The 13,791-nt window shown below is 37.5% G+C and overlaps 1 protein-coding gene across 11 annotated transcripts; it reads right to left on the reverse strand.

Annotated features, from left to right (window-relative positions):
- Positions 1–3,517: 3,517 nt before the first annotated feature.
- LOC103445421 (3-ketoacyl CoA thiolase 1, peroxisomal-like) lies at positions 3,518–13,283 on the reverse strand. Of its 11 annotated transcripts, none has more exons than XM_070805852.1 (11): positions 13,112–13,283; positions 12,825–12,929; positions 6,961–7,076; positions 6,087–6,365; positions 5,432–5,919; positions 4,837–5,337; positions 4,579–4,675; positions 4,245–4,368; positions 4,052–4,151; positions 3,809–3,892; positions 3,518–3,701 (listed from the first exon to the last, which is right to left on the reverse strand). In XM_070805852.1, the coding sequence occupies exons 6-11, from the start codon at positions 4,892–4,894 to the stop codon at positions 3,625–3,627; spliced, it is 540 nt and encodes a 179-aa protein (XP_070661953.1). In that variant the 5' UTR covers positions 4,895–5,337; positions 5,432–5,919; positions 6,087–6,365; positions 6,961–7,076; positions 12,825–12,929; positions 13,112–13,283; the 3' UTR covers positions 3,518–3,624. The 11 variants fall into 11 exon arrangements, with proteins under 11 accessions (XP_070661953.1, XP_070661957.1, XP_070661952.1 ...); XM_070805856.1 differs by lacking the exons at positions 12,825–12,929; positions 13,112–13,283 and having other exon boundaries at positions 5,432–5,664; positions 5,763–5,919; positions 6,087–6,146; positions 6,279–6,365; positions 6,961–7,183; XM_070805851.1 differs by lacking the exon at positions 13,112–13,283 and having other exon boundaries at positions 12,825–13,031.
- Positions 13,284–13,791: the final 508 nt, after the last annotated feature.

Here is a 13,791-nt window from a genome sequence, read left to right on the forward strand (position 1 = left end):
AAAACTTAATGTAAAAATACTAATATACCCTTAATGACAAAATTCCCCATTGCTCTTAACCATGAAAAAACAACAATTAGTTGAGATCTTGAAACATAAAAGAGGTAGCCTCTTGAATACTACCCAGTACCCCTAATCTAGAACCCCTCCATTTCTTACACTTATTATTTTTTTCAATATATATATGTATATAGATATAGAGTAGATATAGATATTCAAATGTAATCAGATAACGTGAAAATTGAAGATAACCCAATAAACTAAACATAAAAATTAATCAGGAATTGAATCATTAAAGTTGTTGATTTGCTGAAGGATTCATAATATATTCACCTACATTGGAACATGAAAATCATTAAAGTTTTGACTAAAAATGTCACATCCCTGCCCGAGTCCACCACATCCCAAGCTCGACTTCACCGTAGCACGATATTGTTCGTTTTAGGCCCTGACCGTGTCATCACGGTTTTGTTTTTGGGAACTCACGAGTAACTTCCTAGTGGGTCACACCCATCCTAGGAGTGCTCTGGCCCCATTTTCGCTTAACTTCAGAGTTCCTACGCAACCCGAAGCCAGTGAGCTCCCAAAAGGCCTCGTGCTAGGTAAAGATGTGAATATACATTTAAGGATCACTCCCCTAGGCAATGTTGGATGTTACAATCCACCCCCTTAGGGGCCCGACGTCCTCGTCGGCATACTTCCAGCCATCGATTGACTCTGATATTGTCACATCCCGGCCCGGGGCGGACCACTTCCCGGGCCCGCTCCACCACCGTAGCACGATATTGTCCGTTTTGGGCTTACCATTCCCTCATGATTTTATTTTTGGGAACTCACGAGCAACTTCCCAGTGGGTCACCCATTCTAAGAGTGCTATGGCCCCCTTCTCGCTTAACTTCGGAGTTCATACGAAACCCGAAGCTAGTGAGCTCCCAAAAGACCTCGTGCTAAGTAGGGATGTGAATATACATTTAAGAATCACTCATCTGGGCGATGTGGGATGTTACAAAAAACCATGATATGAAATATCAAAAAGTTGATTTAGGAAATGGAAGCTACAATTGACCAATCATACCATTGTTTCTTGGACAATTTGAAAAGGCTGATGCATCCTGCTGTGTTTTATTTTTTTTGTCAGAACATCCCTACTGCTTAATTATGCAAAATCAGCAAAGAGTGCTTTTCTAGTTTAAGGTGAGAAACCAAAAGGTTGCGAGAGAGTTTGAAGGAGGTTTTGTTTTTGTTGTGAGAAACCCTAATATTAAGGGTATATTAGTATTTTACATAAAGTTTTGGTTAGAATTATCATAAAACTAAAATAGTGGCTATAATTCTATATAAGGTCTAAACAAGGTTATAAAAAACGCTAGGCGCTAGTCGGACGGTGGACAGGGGCCTAGCGCCTAGGCGGATTTATGTAAATTTATTATATATCTTGTAAATAAGTGTCTATTTACACCTAAAAACAAACTATACTTCTATGGATACTAACATAATCATAAAATGCAAAAATAAAAGTAAAAAAATACACAAAGTATATACATCCAAAATAACAGAACCCAAAAAGACCTTGTATATTTAGTTATTTACAAAGAAAACCCTAACCTAAAGATGATAAAAGATTTGACAAACTCCTAGATATTTTGTTTAATTTATTATATATTCTCAATCTATTATTTATTAAAAAGTAATTTCTTTCCAAAAAAAAAATAATAATAATTTCCTTTATTAATTGAATCATTTCTGATTCTGACACCCAAACCCATTAACACCCATTTACTTTTCTTTATGCGTCAATTCAAAAGTCCCATGCCTTCTCTTCACTTCTCCCTACCCAAATCCATTTACTCTCATCTCCTTTTTCTTTAAGCCGTCAATTCCAAAGTCTCCAATCTTCATCCCCTATCTTCGCTTCTCCCTAGTTTAAGCAAGCCTTGCCCAGTTACCCTCTCCCTGCAGTGTCGTCCTGTCATCGACCAAACAAGCCTTCATCTTCATCAAAACGCAAATCCCGACCAACCCAACTCAAAAATCAATTGAATTGTGTAGGTCAGTGTAGTGGTGATCCCCGACGTCGATGGTTTCAAGAAGTTCCATACAACTCTCTCTCTTTTCTTTCAACAACAAAATTGTAGATCCCTCTCTCCTTCCTCAACAGATCACTCTATTGTCGTCAGTACAAAGAGTTTTTTTTTTTTTTAACAAAACAAAGAGGCCGCCTAGAACGCGTTGCCTGCCCAACGACCACGTTGCCCGCCCAGCGACTGCCTAGATACTGATTTATAGCCCTTCCGATTTGTTGAACGATTTCATAATAATTGCGGCGGAGGCCCGCCGTCCACTGCTTAGGTGGCCGCCTAGCCTGCGTTTTAGAACATTGGGTCTAAAATATGGCTACTTTAACAAATTTCCCAAGTTAGATTGAATATTGACATTCTATACCGTCACTTTATTTATAAAATATCTTTAATTGATATAAAATAATAGATTTGGAAACATCAACAATATATAATCAAAGGTTTAAGAATCTTATTGATGACTAGGTTGAATTGAATTAAAAACGTTCTTTTGACCAAAAGAGGGAACTGAAGAAGCTTCCTTGAAACTTCTTTACGAACATAAAGGAAATGATATTTCCATATGTAGATGAATAGCATTATCAAAATAAATTAAAAACTTCCAACTTACCTGAGCGCAGTGACACCCAACTTGGATGAGCAGTTGAGCAGTGAGCTTGAGAAATGACAAGGAAATTATCTCGCATTGTTCGGTTTGTGCCACTTTACAAGTCATCGCCTCATTGGATTTGGAGGTCGTCTTCTTCATCTTCTTCTCACTTACTTCTTGCGAACGGATAGTATTAAAATTTAAATGAAATTTGCATGTACCTGAAACTTCATCGAAGGTATGTCGATCGATATTTGCGTCAGGAGGGATATTCCCAAATGCTAATGAAAAATACTACAGATAGCATGCATGTAGAGGAAAGAGTGGATTTCAAGATGAACGAACCAGACCTAGCTAGATCAAAATAATAAAAAGCGAGAAAAAAAAAAAAACATTCAGGATTCTAGTTTGGAAGGTGAAGCATGTGTATTCTAGTTCGTTTTGAGTCCAGACTGCAAATATCTTGTTGGAAGGCTCCGGTAGTGTTGCAGTAGGCCGCGACATCCCAGCCGTCTGCATAAGGATAAAGCACCAACAGAATGAATGCTTGAACGACATCCCAGTCGTCTCCATTGGCATTCAATTAGTCAAAACAAGTGTGGTTTTGATAGCTTGCGCTAACTTCTATCACCTATATGATCCCAGCACAATGAATGCTTGAACGACATCCCAGCCGTCTCCATTGGCATTCAATTAGTCAAAACAAGTGTGGTTTTGATGGCTTGCGCTAACTTCTATCACCTATATGATCCCAGCACAATGAATGCTTGAACGACGTTTTGTTTTGGAAAATTATCGGACAAGAAGTCCTTAAAAATCAAAGTAATTATAAAATGTGTGGCAAGGACAATTAACGAGACAAAGTCCATAATATAAAAAGCATAACAGGAAGAAACCTGCAAGATTGTTGCTTTAAACAAGTGTTTATTTAGCATCGTTTGACACAAGATTGTTGCTTTATACAGTTCTAGCGTTGCATAGCTCATCAACTGAATCCCCTCTTTCAAAAACTGCAGCAGCCTCCATACCTGAGCCTGCAACAAGGACACACGCTTAGTCGCGTTTCATATTCTCATATCAAGCTCTCAATATTCTGCCTTCCTTCATAAACAAATCAAGTGGAAGGGGTGCAAAACGATACCTATGCACATGGAGGTAACACCAAAGCTGTGATCCCTGCCACGACGCTTCATTTCATTCAGGAGAGTTGCTACACAACGAGCACCTAACACAAGAACAGATGCAGTATTCACGTTAAATCACACAGACCCTCACTTCCTCGTTGTTCAGTAAGACCAGGAAATAAACCAAATAATAGCACATTAGACACACGTGCACGCATGTTTATGTCATCACACATCAGCTTCAGCTTCACTTCATATACCTGTAGCGCCGCCTAGAGCAATAGCGCCTCCATTAGCATTGACTTTTTCAGGATCAAGCTCCAATTTCTTGCAACAAGAAACATATTGAGATGCAAATGCCTACAGAAAACAATTAAACTGCTCAGCCGAACATTCTTCCAAACTAAACTACATTTATCGTGAATGTTACACTTTTCGTTAGCAATGGACTACCTCATTTATCTCAAACAGATCAATATCATCAAGCTCAAGACCAGCAGATTTCACTGCTACAGGAATTGCAGCAGCTGGACCTACTCCCATGACAGCGGGATCCACACCAATGGCAGCAAAACTCCTGCACAGAGATCATAAAGTTGTATCGAAAGTATAAAGCAAGCTGTAGTTAGTTCTTGAACATATCCATCGCATGGAAATTAACAACAATTACCAACGAAAAGAGTTATTAAGAATTAAAATAACATAGCAGTATTACAGTCAACTCGAGAGCCCTCATATTTTTTCTACTTGAAGCAATTAGATTGAACAGAGTTATTCAACATCATACCCGAAAACACCAAGAATAGGAAGTCCCTTCTGCATAGTTAAACTTCTTTTCATGAGGAGGACTGCTCCAGCATCATCACTCACCTGGCTAGCATTTCCTGAAAGACAAAAGTAATGAACTGATTCACAATGATTCAAACAAGTTATACCAAAAAAAAAAAAAGACTTCTTACGTAAAGAAAGAGTTGTATAAAATTAAACAAAGAAACTGTCATGTGTAGCAGGCAGAATGCTTTATAAAAATCGAGTGATAAAATACCTGCAGTTGTAGAACCATCTCGTTTAAATGCAGGCTTTAGTTTTGCTGAATCGTTCATGTTTGTATTTGGTCGGATACCATTATCCACAGAAATTGTAACAGGCCTCTCCTCTCCGGTATTTGGGTACACAATCTGATGATACAAATAACCAATTACAAGAAAATAAATACAATTGTACTTATGCTAAGACTTTCCACAAACTAAACGGGGAACATTTTTATACTTATCTTAGTTGATACAGGGACAATTTCATCTTTGAATTTACCAGATGCGGAAGCTGCAGCAGCATGCCTATGTGATTCAACCTACTCACATAATTCATTAAATTACAGCTTCAGCATTACCGGTTTATCTAACAGTTAATAGATGTTATAACAGATAAAAAAACTCGCAGCAGCTCTGTCTTGCTCCTTCTGAGTCACACCATAACGTTGGGCAACATTTTCAGAAGTAATGCCCACAGCAAGAAGGCAGTTGTGGGCTTGTGCAAAGATATCCACCTAATGACAACATATACGATATATCAGTTCAAAAGAACATTCTTTTTCTTAATGTAAAACAAATATCTAGTAAACAAAGAGAGTTGGAATATACTTTAGGGTTAATTTTACGGAATCTGTCAAGTTTATCAACCGCGTGGACTCCAATCCAGCAGCAATGCCCGTATTCAAAATAAAGATCAAGTCCACTGATGGAGAACACCTAGCAGCTAGAATAGATGGATAATCAAGAGTATTTTCTCACTGATATCATAATATCCTGCTTTTATAGAAGCAGCTACATCAGCAACTGCCTCAAGGCCTGATGAACATTGCCTGTTGACTGTTCTGATGGGAACCATAACACTATAAGCTAAAGTTAATACAAAAAAAGGCCTCCAAACATCAAACAAGACGATCCTCAACTGCCTCAAGAAATCCCTCACCGACAAAAAGAGAAAATGGCCAAATGAACTCCCCGGATGTTTATGGGCATATTGCACCACCAAAAGATGAGCGACCAATGAGACTCCTTTCTCTTTGGCATTTGGTTCGGAAGCAATCATTCCTCCCAACATCATCGTGCAAAGCATCAACACTTTACTGCCAAGCATTAAGCAGAACAGTAAAGAGATGGCCACAAACTTGGAACTGGTAGAAGAGAGCCGAGTATAGGAAGATTACTCTACTTGCAATGATACATTCATAATTTGAAGAAACACATTCATTTCCCCTGGAATTGATATGGGAATTCAGGAATTGTATCAAACCTTTAAAACAGGTGCCAGTAAAGCATCAGGTAAAGTATCCTTAAAACCGCCTTGCTTTGCCTGGAAATGGCAGTCCGATACGCTCTATTTAACATGATTTTACAGCAAGATTTAATACAGAAAAGCTATAAAGTTATAAACTTTGCTATAAATTTTATACAAAGACACAAAAAGTAGCTAAAATTAAATAACTTTATCAGTCAGTTTGAATCACTCAAGCCACAATCACTACATCGTCTCCAAAAGCAGCTGTTCTATGGTAGGCAGCACTATCTCCAGCTGCACATATTGAAGCCCAACAAAACAATGAAGAAACAAATTAAGGGGGTGTATTCAATTGGGAATTTGTGAGATTTTTATGGATTTATAAATTCATAGATTTTCATGGAGTTTAACTGATTTGTAGAGATTCTACGTAAAATTTTAATTCAATTCCATCGAAATCTCATGGAACGATGTGAGATTTATGAATGCTTAAAATACACTACAAAATCTCTCTAATTCCCTCTAATTCCTCAACTTTTCCAAATTCTTTAAATTCTAATTCTAATTGAATACACCTAAAATGTTATAAATTTCTTTAAAATTCTAATTGAATACACCTAAAATGTTATAAATTTCTTTAAAATTCTAATTGAATATACCCGGATTTCTAAGGATTTTAATAAACTATCTTCAAATCTTGATTGAATACACGTTGAATTTCAGAGAATCATTTAAAATCCTAATTGAATACCCCTATATTCATTAAAAGAATTAAAATCTCTCAAAATCCCAATTGAATACACCCCTAAAATAAAACTAAAAATAACATAAAACAAAAATATTACAAAAATGAAGAAGTCAACGGAAAAGAAAGTGGATATAAACTTACAGAAAGAGCAGCAGATTCATAACTGGAAGAAGAAACAGAAGAATTGGGTCTCAAATGCTGCAGAATCCTCTGTCTGTTCATTGCTTTATCCATCTCTCTCTCTCCTATTTCTCTCTCTAGAAAATGGAATTTGCATAAAGCTCTTTGATCAATCACAAGTTGTGGAGAAGCAAAATCATATGCAATGGTATGTGGGATTTTATACGAATTATGGTTAATGAAGTCGACCTCTGAAATTTCCAGTAAAAATTTGACCAAGAGACCCAACCCACTTAAGTCAAGTTGTGAAATAAGGGCACTGATATTTGATATATTATACTCCACTGTAGAAGACCAGGAGAAGAACCAATCACAATAATATAAATATATCCATTTATTGTTGTTGGATCTCTTTTCGGAAAATAAGGAACCAACTCCCACGTTTTTTTATTTTGTTTGTTAAAAAATAGATTTTGTTAAATTATATGCTAGATTAGCCATTAACGAGTTTGAATCTACGTCGTTATGCAAAGCCTCAACTCTTTTCCATCACTGTGGTAAAAAGCCACTTGCAACTCCCACGTTTTTCACTGAAACCCATTATTGTTCTTTTCGGAAAGAGAAAATTGTAACAATGGTCCATCAACTAAAAATATATGATCATTAGTCATTTAACTCATCAAAACGTGTAGGTATAGTCAATTTCCTCAACTCCATTAAAACTTCCGTCAAAATGAGTCACATGCCATGCATGAGGGGCAAATATGGTCCTTCACCTTTAACCTAATTAGAGCAATAATCCTTGAAATTTAACCTAATTGTAGCAATAATTCTTCCAACACGACTCGTTTTGATGGAAGTTTTGACGGAGTTGACGAAAATGATCATAGCTGCATGTTTTGAGGAGTTAAGGGACCATTGGTCACAAATTTTTAGTTGATGGACAATTGCTCAAATTGGGTTAAAATTGATGGACCATTGATACAATTTCCTCTTTCGAAAATGATTTACACACATCTTTTTTTCTTTTTCCATACTTTTTAATTTTCAAAAAATAAAAACCTATGTAGAGAAATGTTAAGGAAACTCTCTCAAGGTGAGACTTTTCGTAGACTATTGCAAGTCAAGTAGCGCAAGCTTCCAAATAGACTTTCGAAAAATGTTGGATCTACGCTTTCTCCTTTGTCATGCTTGGTTCGTTTGACTCTGCACTCTACTGGCGTGCTTATGAGCTTGCAGTCGTCCATTTTGAACTTTTTCAGTATCTCTTTTGTGTAGCTTTCTTGGGAGATGAAAATGTCTTCTTCGTTCTGCTTGACTTCAATGCCTAGGTAGTATGCCATCAACCTGATGTCGGTCATCTCGAATTTTTTGGTCATCACTCTCTTGAACTCTTCAAACATGTTTGGATTATTTCTTGTGAAGATTAGATCATCCACATATAAGCACATAATCAGAATATCTTCATCTTTGACTTTGATGTAGAGAGCATGTTCATGGGGGCACTTGATGAAGTTGTTCTCCTAAAAGTACTTGTCAATGTGACTATTCCATGCTCGTGGTGCTTGTTTTAACCCATAAAAGGCTTTTTTCAGCTTTAGAACTTTGTCTTCATGCCCTTTGATTTCATAGCCTGACGGGTTGAATGTAGACATCTTCTTCAAGGACTCCATTTAGGAAAGCGGACTTCACATCCATTTGTTGAATCTTCCATTTGTTTTGAGTTGCCAAAGGAATTAGTAATCATATAATTTCCAAGCGAGCAACGGGTGCAAATACCTCATCATAGTCGATTTCGGCTTTTTTACTATAGCCCTTCGCCACTAGTCTCGCCTTGTATCTTTCGACCTCTCTGTTGGCATTTTTCTTTGTCTTGTACACCCACTTGACTCTGATGGCTTTGTGGCATTTCAGAAGAATAGCGAGTTCCCATGTATCATTCTTCTGGATTGCTTCAATTTCTTCATCCATTGCTTTCCTCCGCTTAGTATCTTGTACTGCTTCTTGGAAGTCGACTGGTTCACAATAAGCAAAGAGACAGAAAAGTGTAGGATTATCAAGTCTTTCAACTACCTCATAGAGATCTCGTATACTTCTTGTGCGTGGTACTTCTCTTTCATTTAGACTCCTACTTGACGATGCTGATGTTGGTGAATTACCATGATTGGTTGATGTTGGTGAAGCAGGTGGAGTAGTGGATTCTTGTTGAACCTCTTTTACTTACTTCATCATCCCTTGTTCATTCTCTTCTTCAAACTGAGGAAAGAAGCTGAGATCACTTGCATGAGAGCCAAAATCCCATTCTCCTTCTTCGTCGAATGTCACGTCTCGACTGATCACCGTCTTCCCATTGTTCGGATTATACAAGTTATAGCCTTTTGAATTTGAGTCATAGCCGATGAAGATGAACTTCTCACTTTTATCGTCAATTTTGGTTCTCCTTTCGTTTGGTACATGTACGTGGGCTATGCTTCCAAAAACTCTTAGATGGGAAATACATGGTTTTCTTCCACTCTATGCTTCTTGCGGAGTCTTTCCCCACACACTTCTTGTTGGAAACCTATTGGATAGGTAGACAGCACATGCTACAGCTTCTGCCCACAACTCCTTAGGCAATCTCTTACTTTGAGCATGCTTCGAGCCATGTCGAGGATGGTTTGATTTTTTATTTCCGCCACACCATTTTGTTGAGGGGATCTTGGAACTATCAAAAGTTGACGAATTCCATTAGGTTCACAGAATTCTTGAAATTCCTTTAAAGTGAATTCTCCTCCTCGATCAGATCTCATGGCTTTGATCTTGCAACCACTTTCTTTTTCTACAGTGGCTTTGAACTTCTTGAATGCTCCAAATACCTTTGATTTCTACTTCAAGAAATAAACCCAGGTTTTCCTTGAAAAATCATCAATGAAGAGAAGGAAATAATTATTTTTACCCAAAGAGCTTGGTTTTATTGGAACGCACACATCGATGTGAATGAGCTTGAGTGGCTTCTGGGTTTTTAGGGTCGACTATTTTGGAAAGCTTTTTCTGAACTGTTTCCCAAGTAAACATCCTTTGCAAACTTGATCAGGGTGGCTGATGCACGGTAAGCCTCTCACCATCTCCTTCTTGGATAATAACTCCAGTCCCCCAAAGTTACGATGCCCAAAACGAAGATGCCAAAGCCAGGATGTGTCTTTGTAACATGTTTTGAGGCACTTTGCAACATCATTTTGAATATTCATAGGAAACATCCTATTCTTTGACATTTTCACATTGGTAATTAATCTTCCTTTGTCATCTCTAAGAAAAAAGGCTATAATTTTTTCATGTGAATATCATAACCTTTTTTTAAAAGTTGACCCAAACTCAAAATGTTGCTTTTCATATTGGGCACGTAGTAGACATTTGAAATTAATTGGTGACCGCCACTTTTCAGGAGAATTAGGATGTTACATTTTCCCTTGACGGGTATTTTGGATTCGTCTCCAAAAGAAACGTTGTCACTCACCGATTCATTGAGCTCTACGAACATGCTTCTTCTTCCGCACATGTGGTTGTTGGCGTCGTTGTCAAGGTACCATGTATAGTCTTGGTCTCCATCATTGTTCTTACATGCTAGTAGCACAACGCCATTATCTTCTCTCTCTTCTTTCACATAATTAACCTTTTCATCAGGTCTGTTACTTGAAGCTTTACATTCCCAAGCATAATGCCCAAACTTTTGACAATTGTAGCATTGAACTTGAGATTTTTCATACCTCAAGTTTGAGCTTCCTCTTCCACGACCTTTTGTTGAGCTTCCTCATCTTTCGTAGTTGCTATGGTTGTTGAAGTTCCAACCACGTCCACGTCCATGTCCATGTCCGCGACCTTGACCACGACTTCTTCCATACTGGCTTATCTCGTTGTCGAAGCTTTCTTCTTTCTTCTTTGGCTAGACATGCGTCTTGAGGAGCTGCTCATCATTCCCATGCCTCTTCTTATGTTTCTCTTCATATGCTTGTAGTGAACCCATTATTTGCTCTATACTAATTTCTTCCAATTTTTTAGTTTCTTTAATCGTCACGACAATGTGCTCGAACTTGGGGTCCAACGAGCATAGTATCTTCTCCATAATTCTAACATCTTCTAACTTTTCTCCATTTCTTTTTAATTGATTGGAAACGGCTAAGACTTTTGAGAAATAATCAGAGATTGATTCAGACCCTTTCATTTGTAGAGATTCGAACTCACCTCTTAATACTTGAAGACGAACCTTTTTCACTTGTTCGGCTTCTTTGTAAGAGGTTTGAAGCTTCTCCCATGCTTGCTTGGCAGAGGTTGCACTCGAGACCTTCTCAAAGCCATTGTCATCTAATGCTTTGTAGATGAGGTAGCGAGCTTTCTTGTCTCTCTTTGTTGTCGAGCATTGGAACTTGGAAGGCTGCCATAACATTGCTAGCCATAGCTCTGGTACCGCTTTGTTGGGGCTTAAAAATACTTCACTACTTTGGAGTTGTTTATCTCACAAAGGAAAATGTAACGTAGCAGAATTGATAGGCAAGAGAAAGAAAGAATACTCAAAGTATTACACAAGATTTTTATTCACTCATAAGCTTAGTACAAGAGGAAACACTCAAACACTCTTAGAAGCTTTGTTGCTTCTTCTCACTTCTCACTTGGCATTCTCACTTCTCACTACTTGCTCTCTTGGATGTTACAAATGGTGTGGATGCCTTCTCCTTTTATAGGCATGGATGGAACCTTGGAGAAGCATGGAAGCATCTTGCTAAAGATATCTAGATAATTCCACTACCTTCCTAAGCTAGAATTATTTACACTAAACTTGTATGTTGATGGAATCCTCACCATTCTTCTAGACTCTTCCACCAACTTGAACTTTGCTAGAATTCTCTAAAATGTGCATGGATATTTCTTTGTGCGTGGGCTGGATCCATTATCTTTGGGTCAAGACAAAATTACAATTCAACACCATATGTACCAGATCCTAATTCCCGTAATTCTTCAAGATCAACATTTTTTATAATCTGGACCATAATTACAAGATCCAGTTGCATGAAGAAATTTAACTTTTATAATGCCACAAACATGATCTATTCACGCTTAAAAAATCAGAGAGCATTTCAGTCATACTTGTATCTCAAGGAGCGACATAATACCTCCTAAAGCGATCAAAGACAATATGAAAAGTTTACACGCGCATGAGTGATTGTTGCCTCATATGTAAGCAAACTACACCGCACATCCCTTTGTTATCAGTGAATATAGTTGTCTCTCTAGACTACAGATCTACGCACATATATCAAGTCAGAATCTTGGAAAAAACTTTTATCATTGAAAAGTATTGAGCTTTGTATCCCTAATGAGAGTATACCAAGTGTCAAGTCTGTATACTCCAAATTAAGTGCTGAGAGGCAAGATGAGTATGAACCATCTCTTCTCATTGGGAAAAAAATACAATCTTAGTGAATTAGGAGACATGAATTGAAATGGGAATCGTTGCATTTACCAAGAGACAATCCCATCATATGTAATCATCAAATGCTATACTTTTTTAAGAGAATTAAAAAAAATAATAATAACTCTCCTCCATGTTCATCAACCCCAAGAACCCTCTTCAAGAAACTTTTTATATAGCATAAACTGGCAGCAACAAATGCTCTAGTCAACAGGTGTAAACTTGTGTACTATGACAACAAAAACATGTTCTAATCAAGAAGAAACTTAAGACATCAGCGGAATACTTGCAAGCCATAGATGCTGGTTTCCATTTCAGTGATCATTGCAATACTAAATGATTCATTTTTGTCTTGTTCATCGGCCTTATCATCCTACAAATATAGCTAACAGCAATCCCAAGTTCAAACCTCAAAGTATATGCATAACTTTATCAATTTTACCTCACATTTAGACTCTTGACTGATGCTCTCCACCTTTGTTGCAGTAGGAGATATGAGATCACCAATGGCTTCGTCCACAGCATATGGGGAAACTGGTGATGAAGACTGGATGCCAGAAGTAATACCGTTAGTACATCTTCCACAATTATCATCGACTCCAACTACTTTTTATCATTCCTCATTGTTGAGGGTTTTGTTTGTGCCAAGCTAACATCTTTGACATGTGAGCTCAACTTCTCAGCATTCTTATCAGGGCAATTTACAAAGTCATCATCAAGGAGAGAGACCTGTCTTTTAAACGTAGCGTCTTGGACTGGATTAAGCAACACCATGTGGTCACTCTTTTCCAGCACAGGATCATGAAGAACTGTCGTTGGGTGCATATTTGCAGATTTTATAGGCAGGGGTTCTTGGAAGCCCATATCCCTTATATGTCTGGCATAAAGAACTGCCATGATGAACTGTTAAGTGGCGATTATATCAAATAGGGCATTGGTGTTGATGAAGCTATAGAAAGTGTCTTCCTTAAAACTAAAAATATTTTATGTGTCTGGCATATTGAGAGAAATATTATTACAAATTCTAAGCCTCATTTTGAAGATGAGGATTGGATTACTTTTGATAGAGATATTATGTTTATGTCTGAGATTATGACACTTGGCAGAAGATTAGCTAGGTAGTTAGATTAGTTGCAATCTTGTGCTCTCTATAAATACTTGTATTGAGATGTCTTACTCACTAAGAAATAATATACCAAAGAAATATTTAGTCTCTCTTTCTCTTCTCTGTGAATCTCCTATTTCTCTCTCTATTCATATACGAAACATGTTTCTCTCTCTAGCTTAACATGGTATCAATAGTTCTTCAATCCTTCACAAGCTTCTGCTCTTCTCTCAGATTACTGCAAAGCTTTAAGTGCAATTGCTGGATTGTGATTTGTCTCTTCGATTTCTTCTTCTACAAGTTT

This window comes from Malus domestica, chromosome 10, assembly GCF_042453785.1.
Source record: "Malus domestica chromosome 10, GDT2T_hap1".
In the NCBI taxonomy this organism is placed as follows: domain Eukaryota; kingdom Viridiplantae; phylum Streptophyta; class Magnoliopsida; order Rosales; family Rosaceae; genus Malus; species Malus domestica.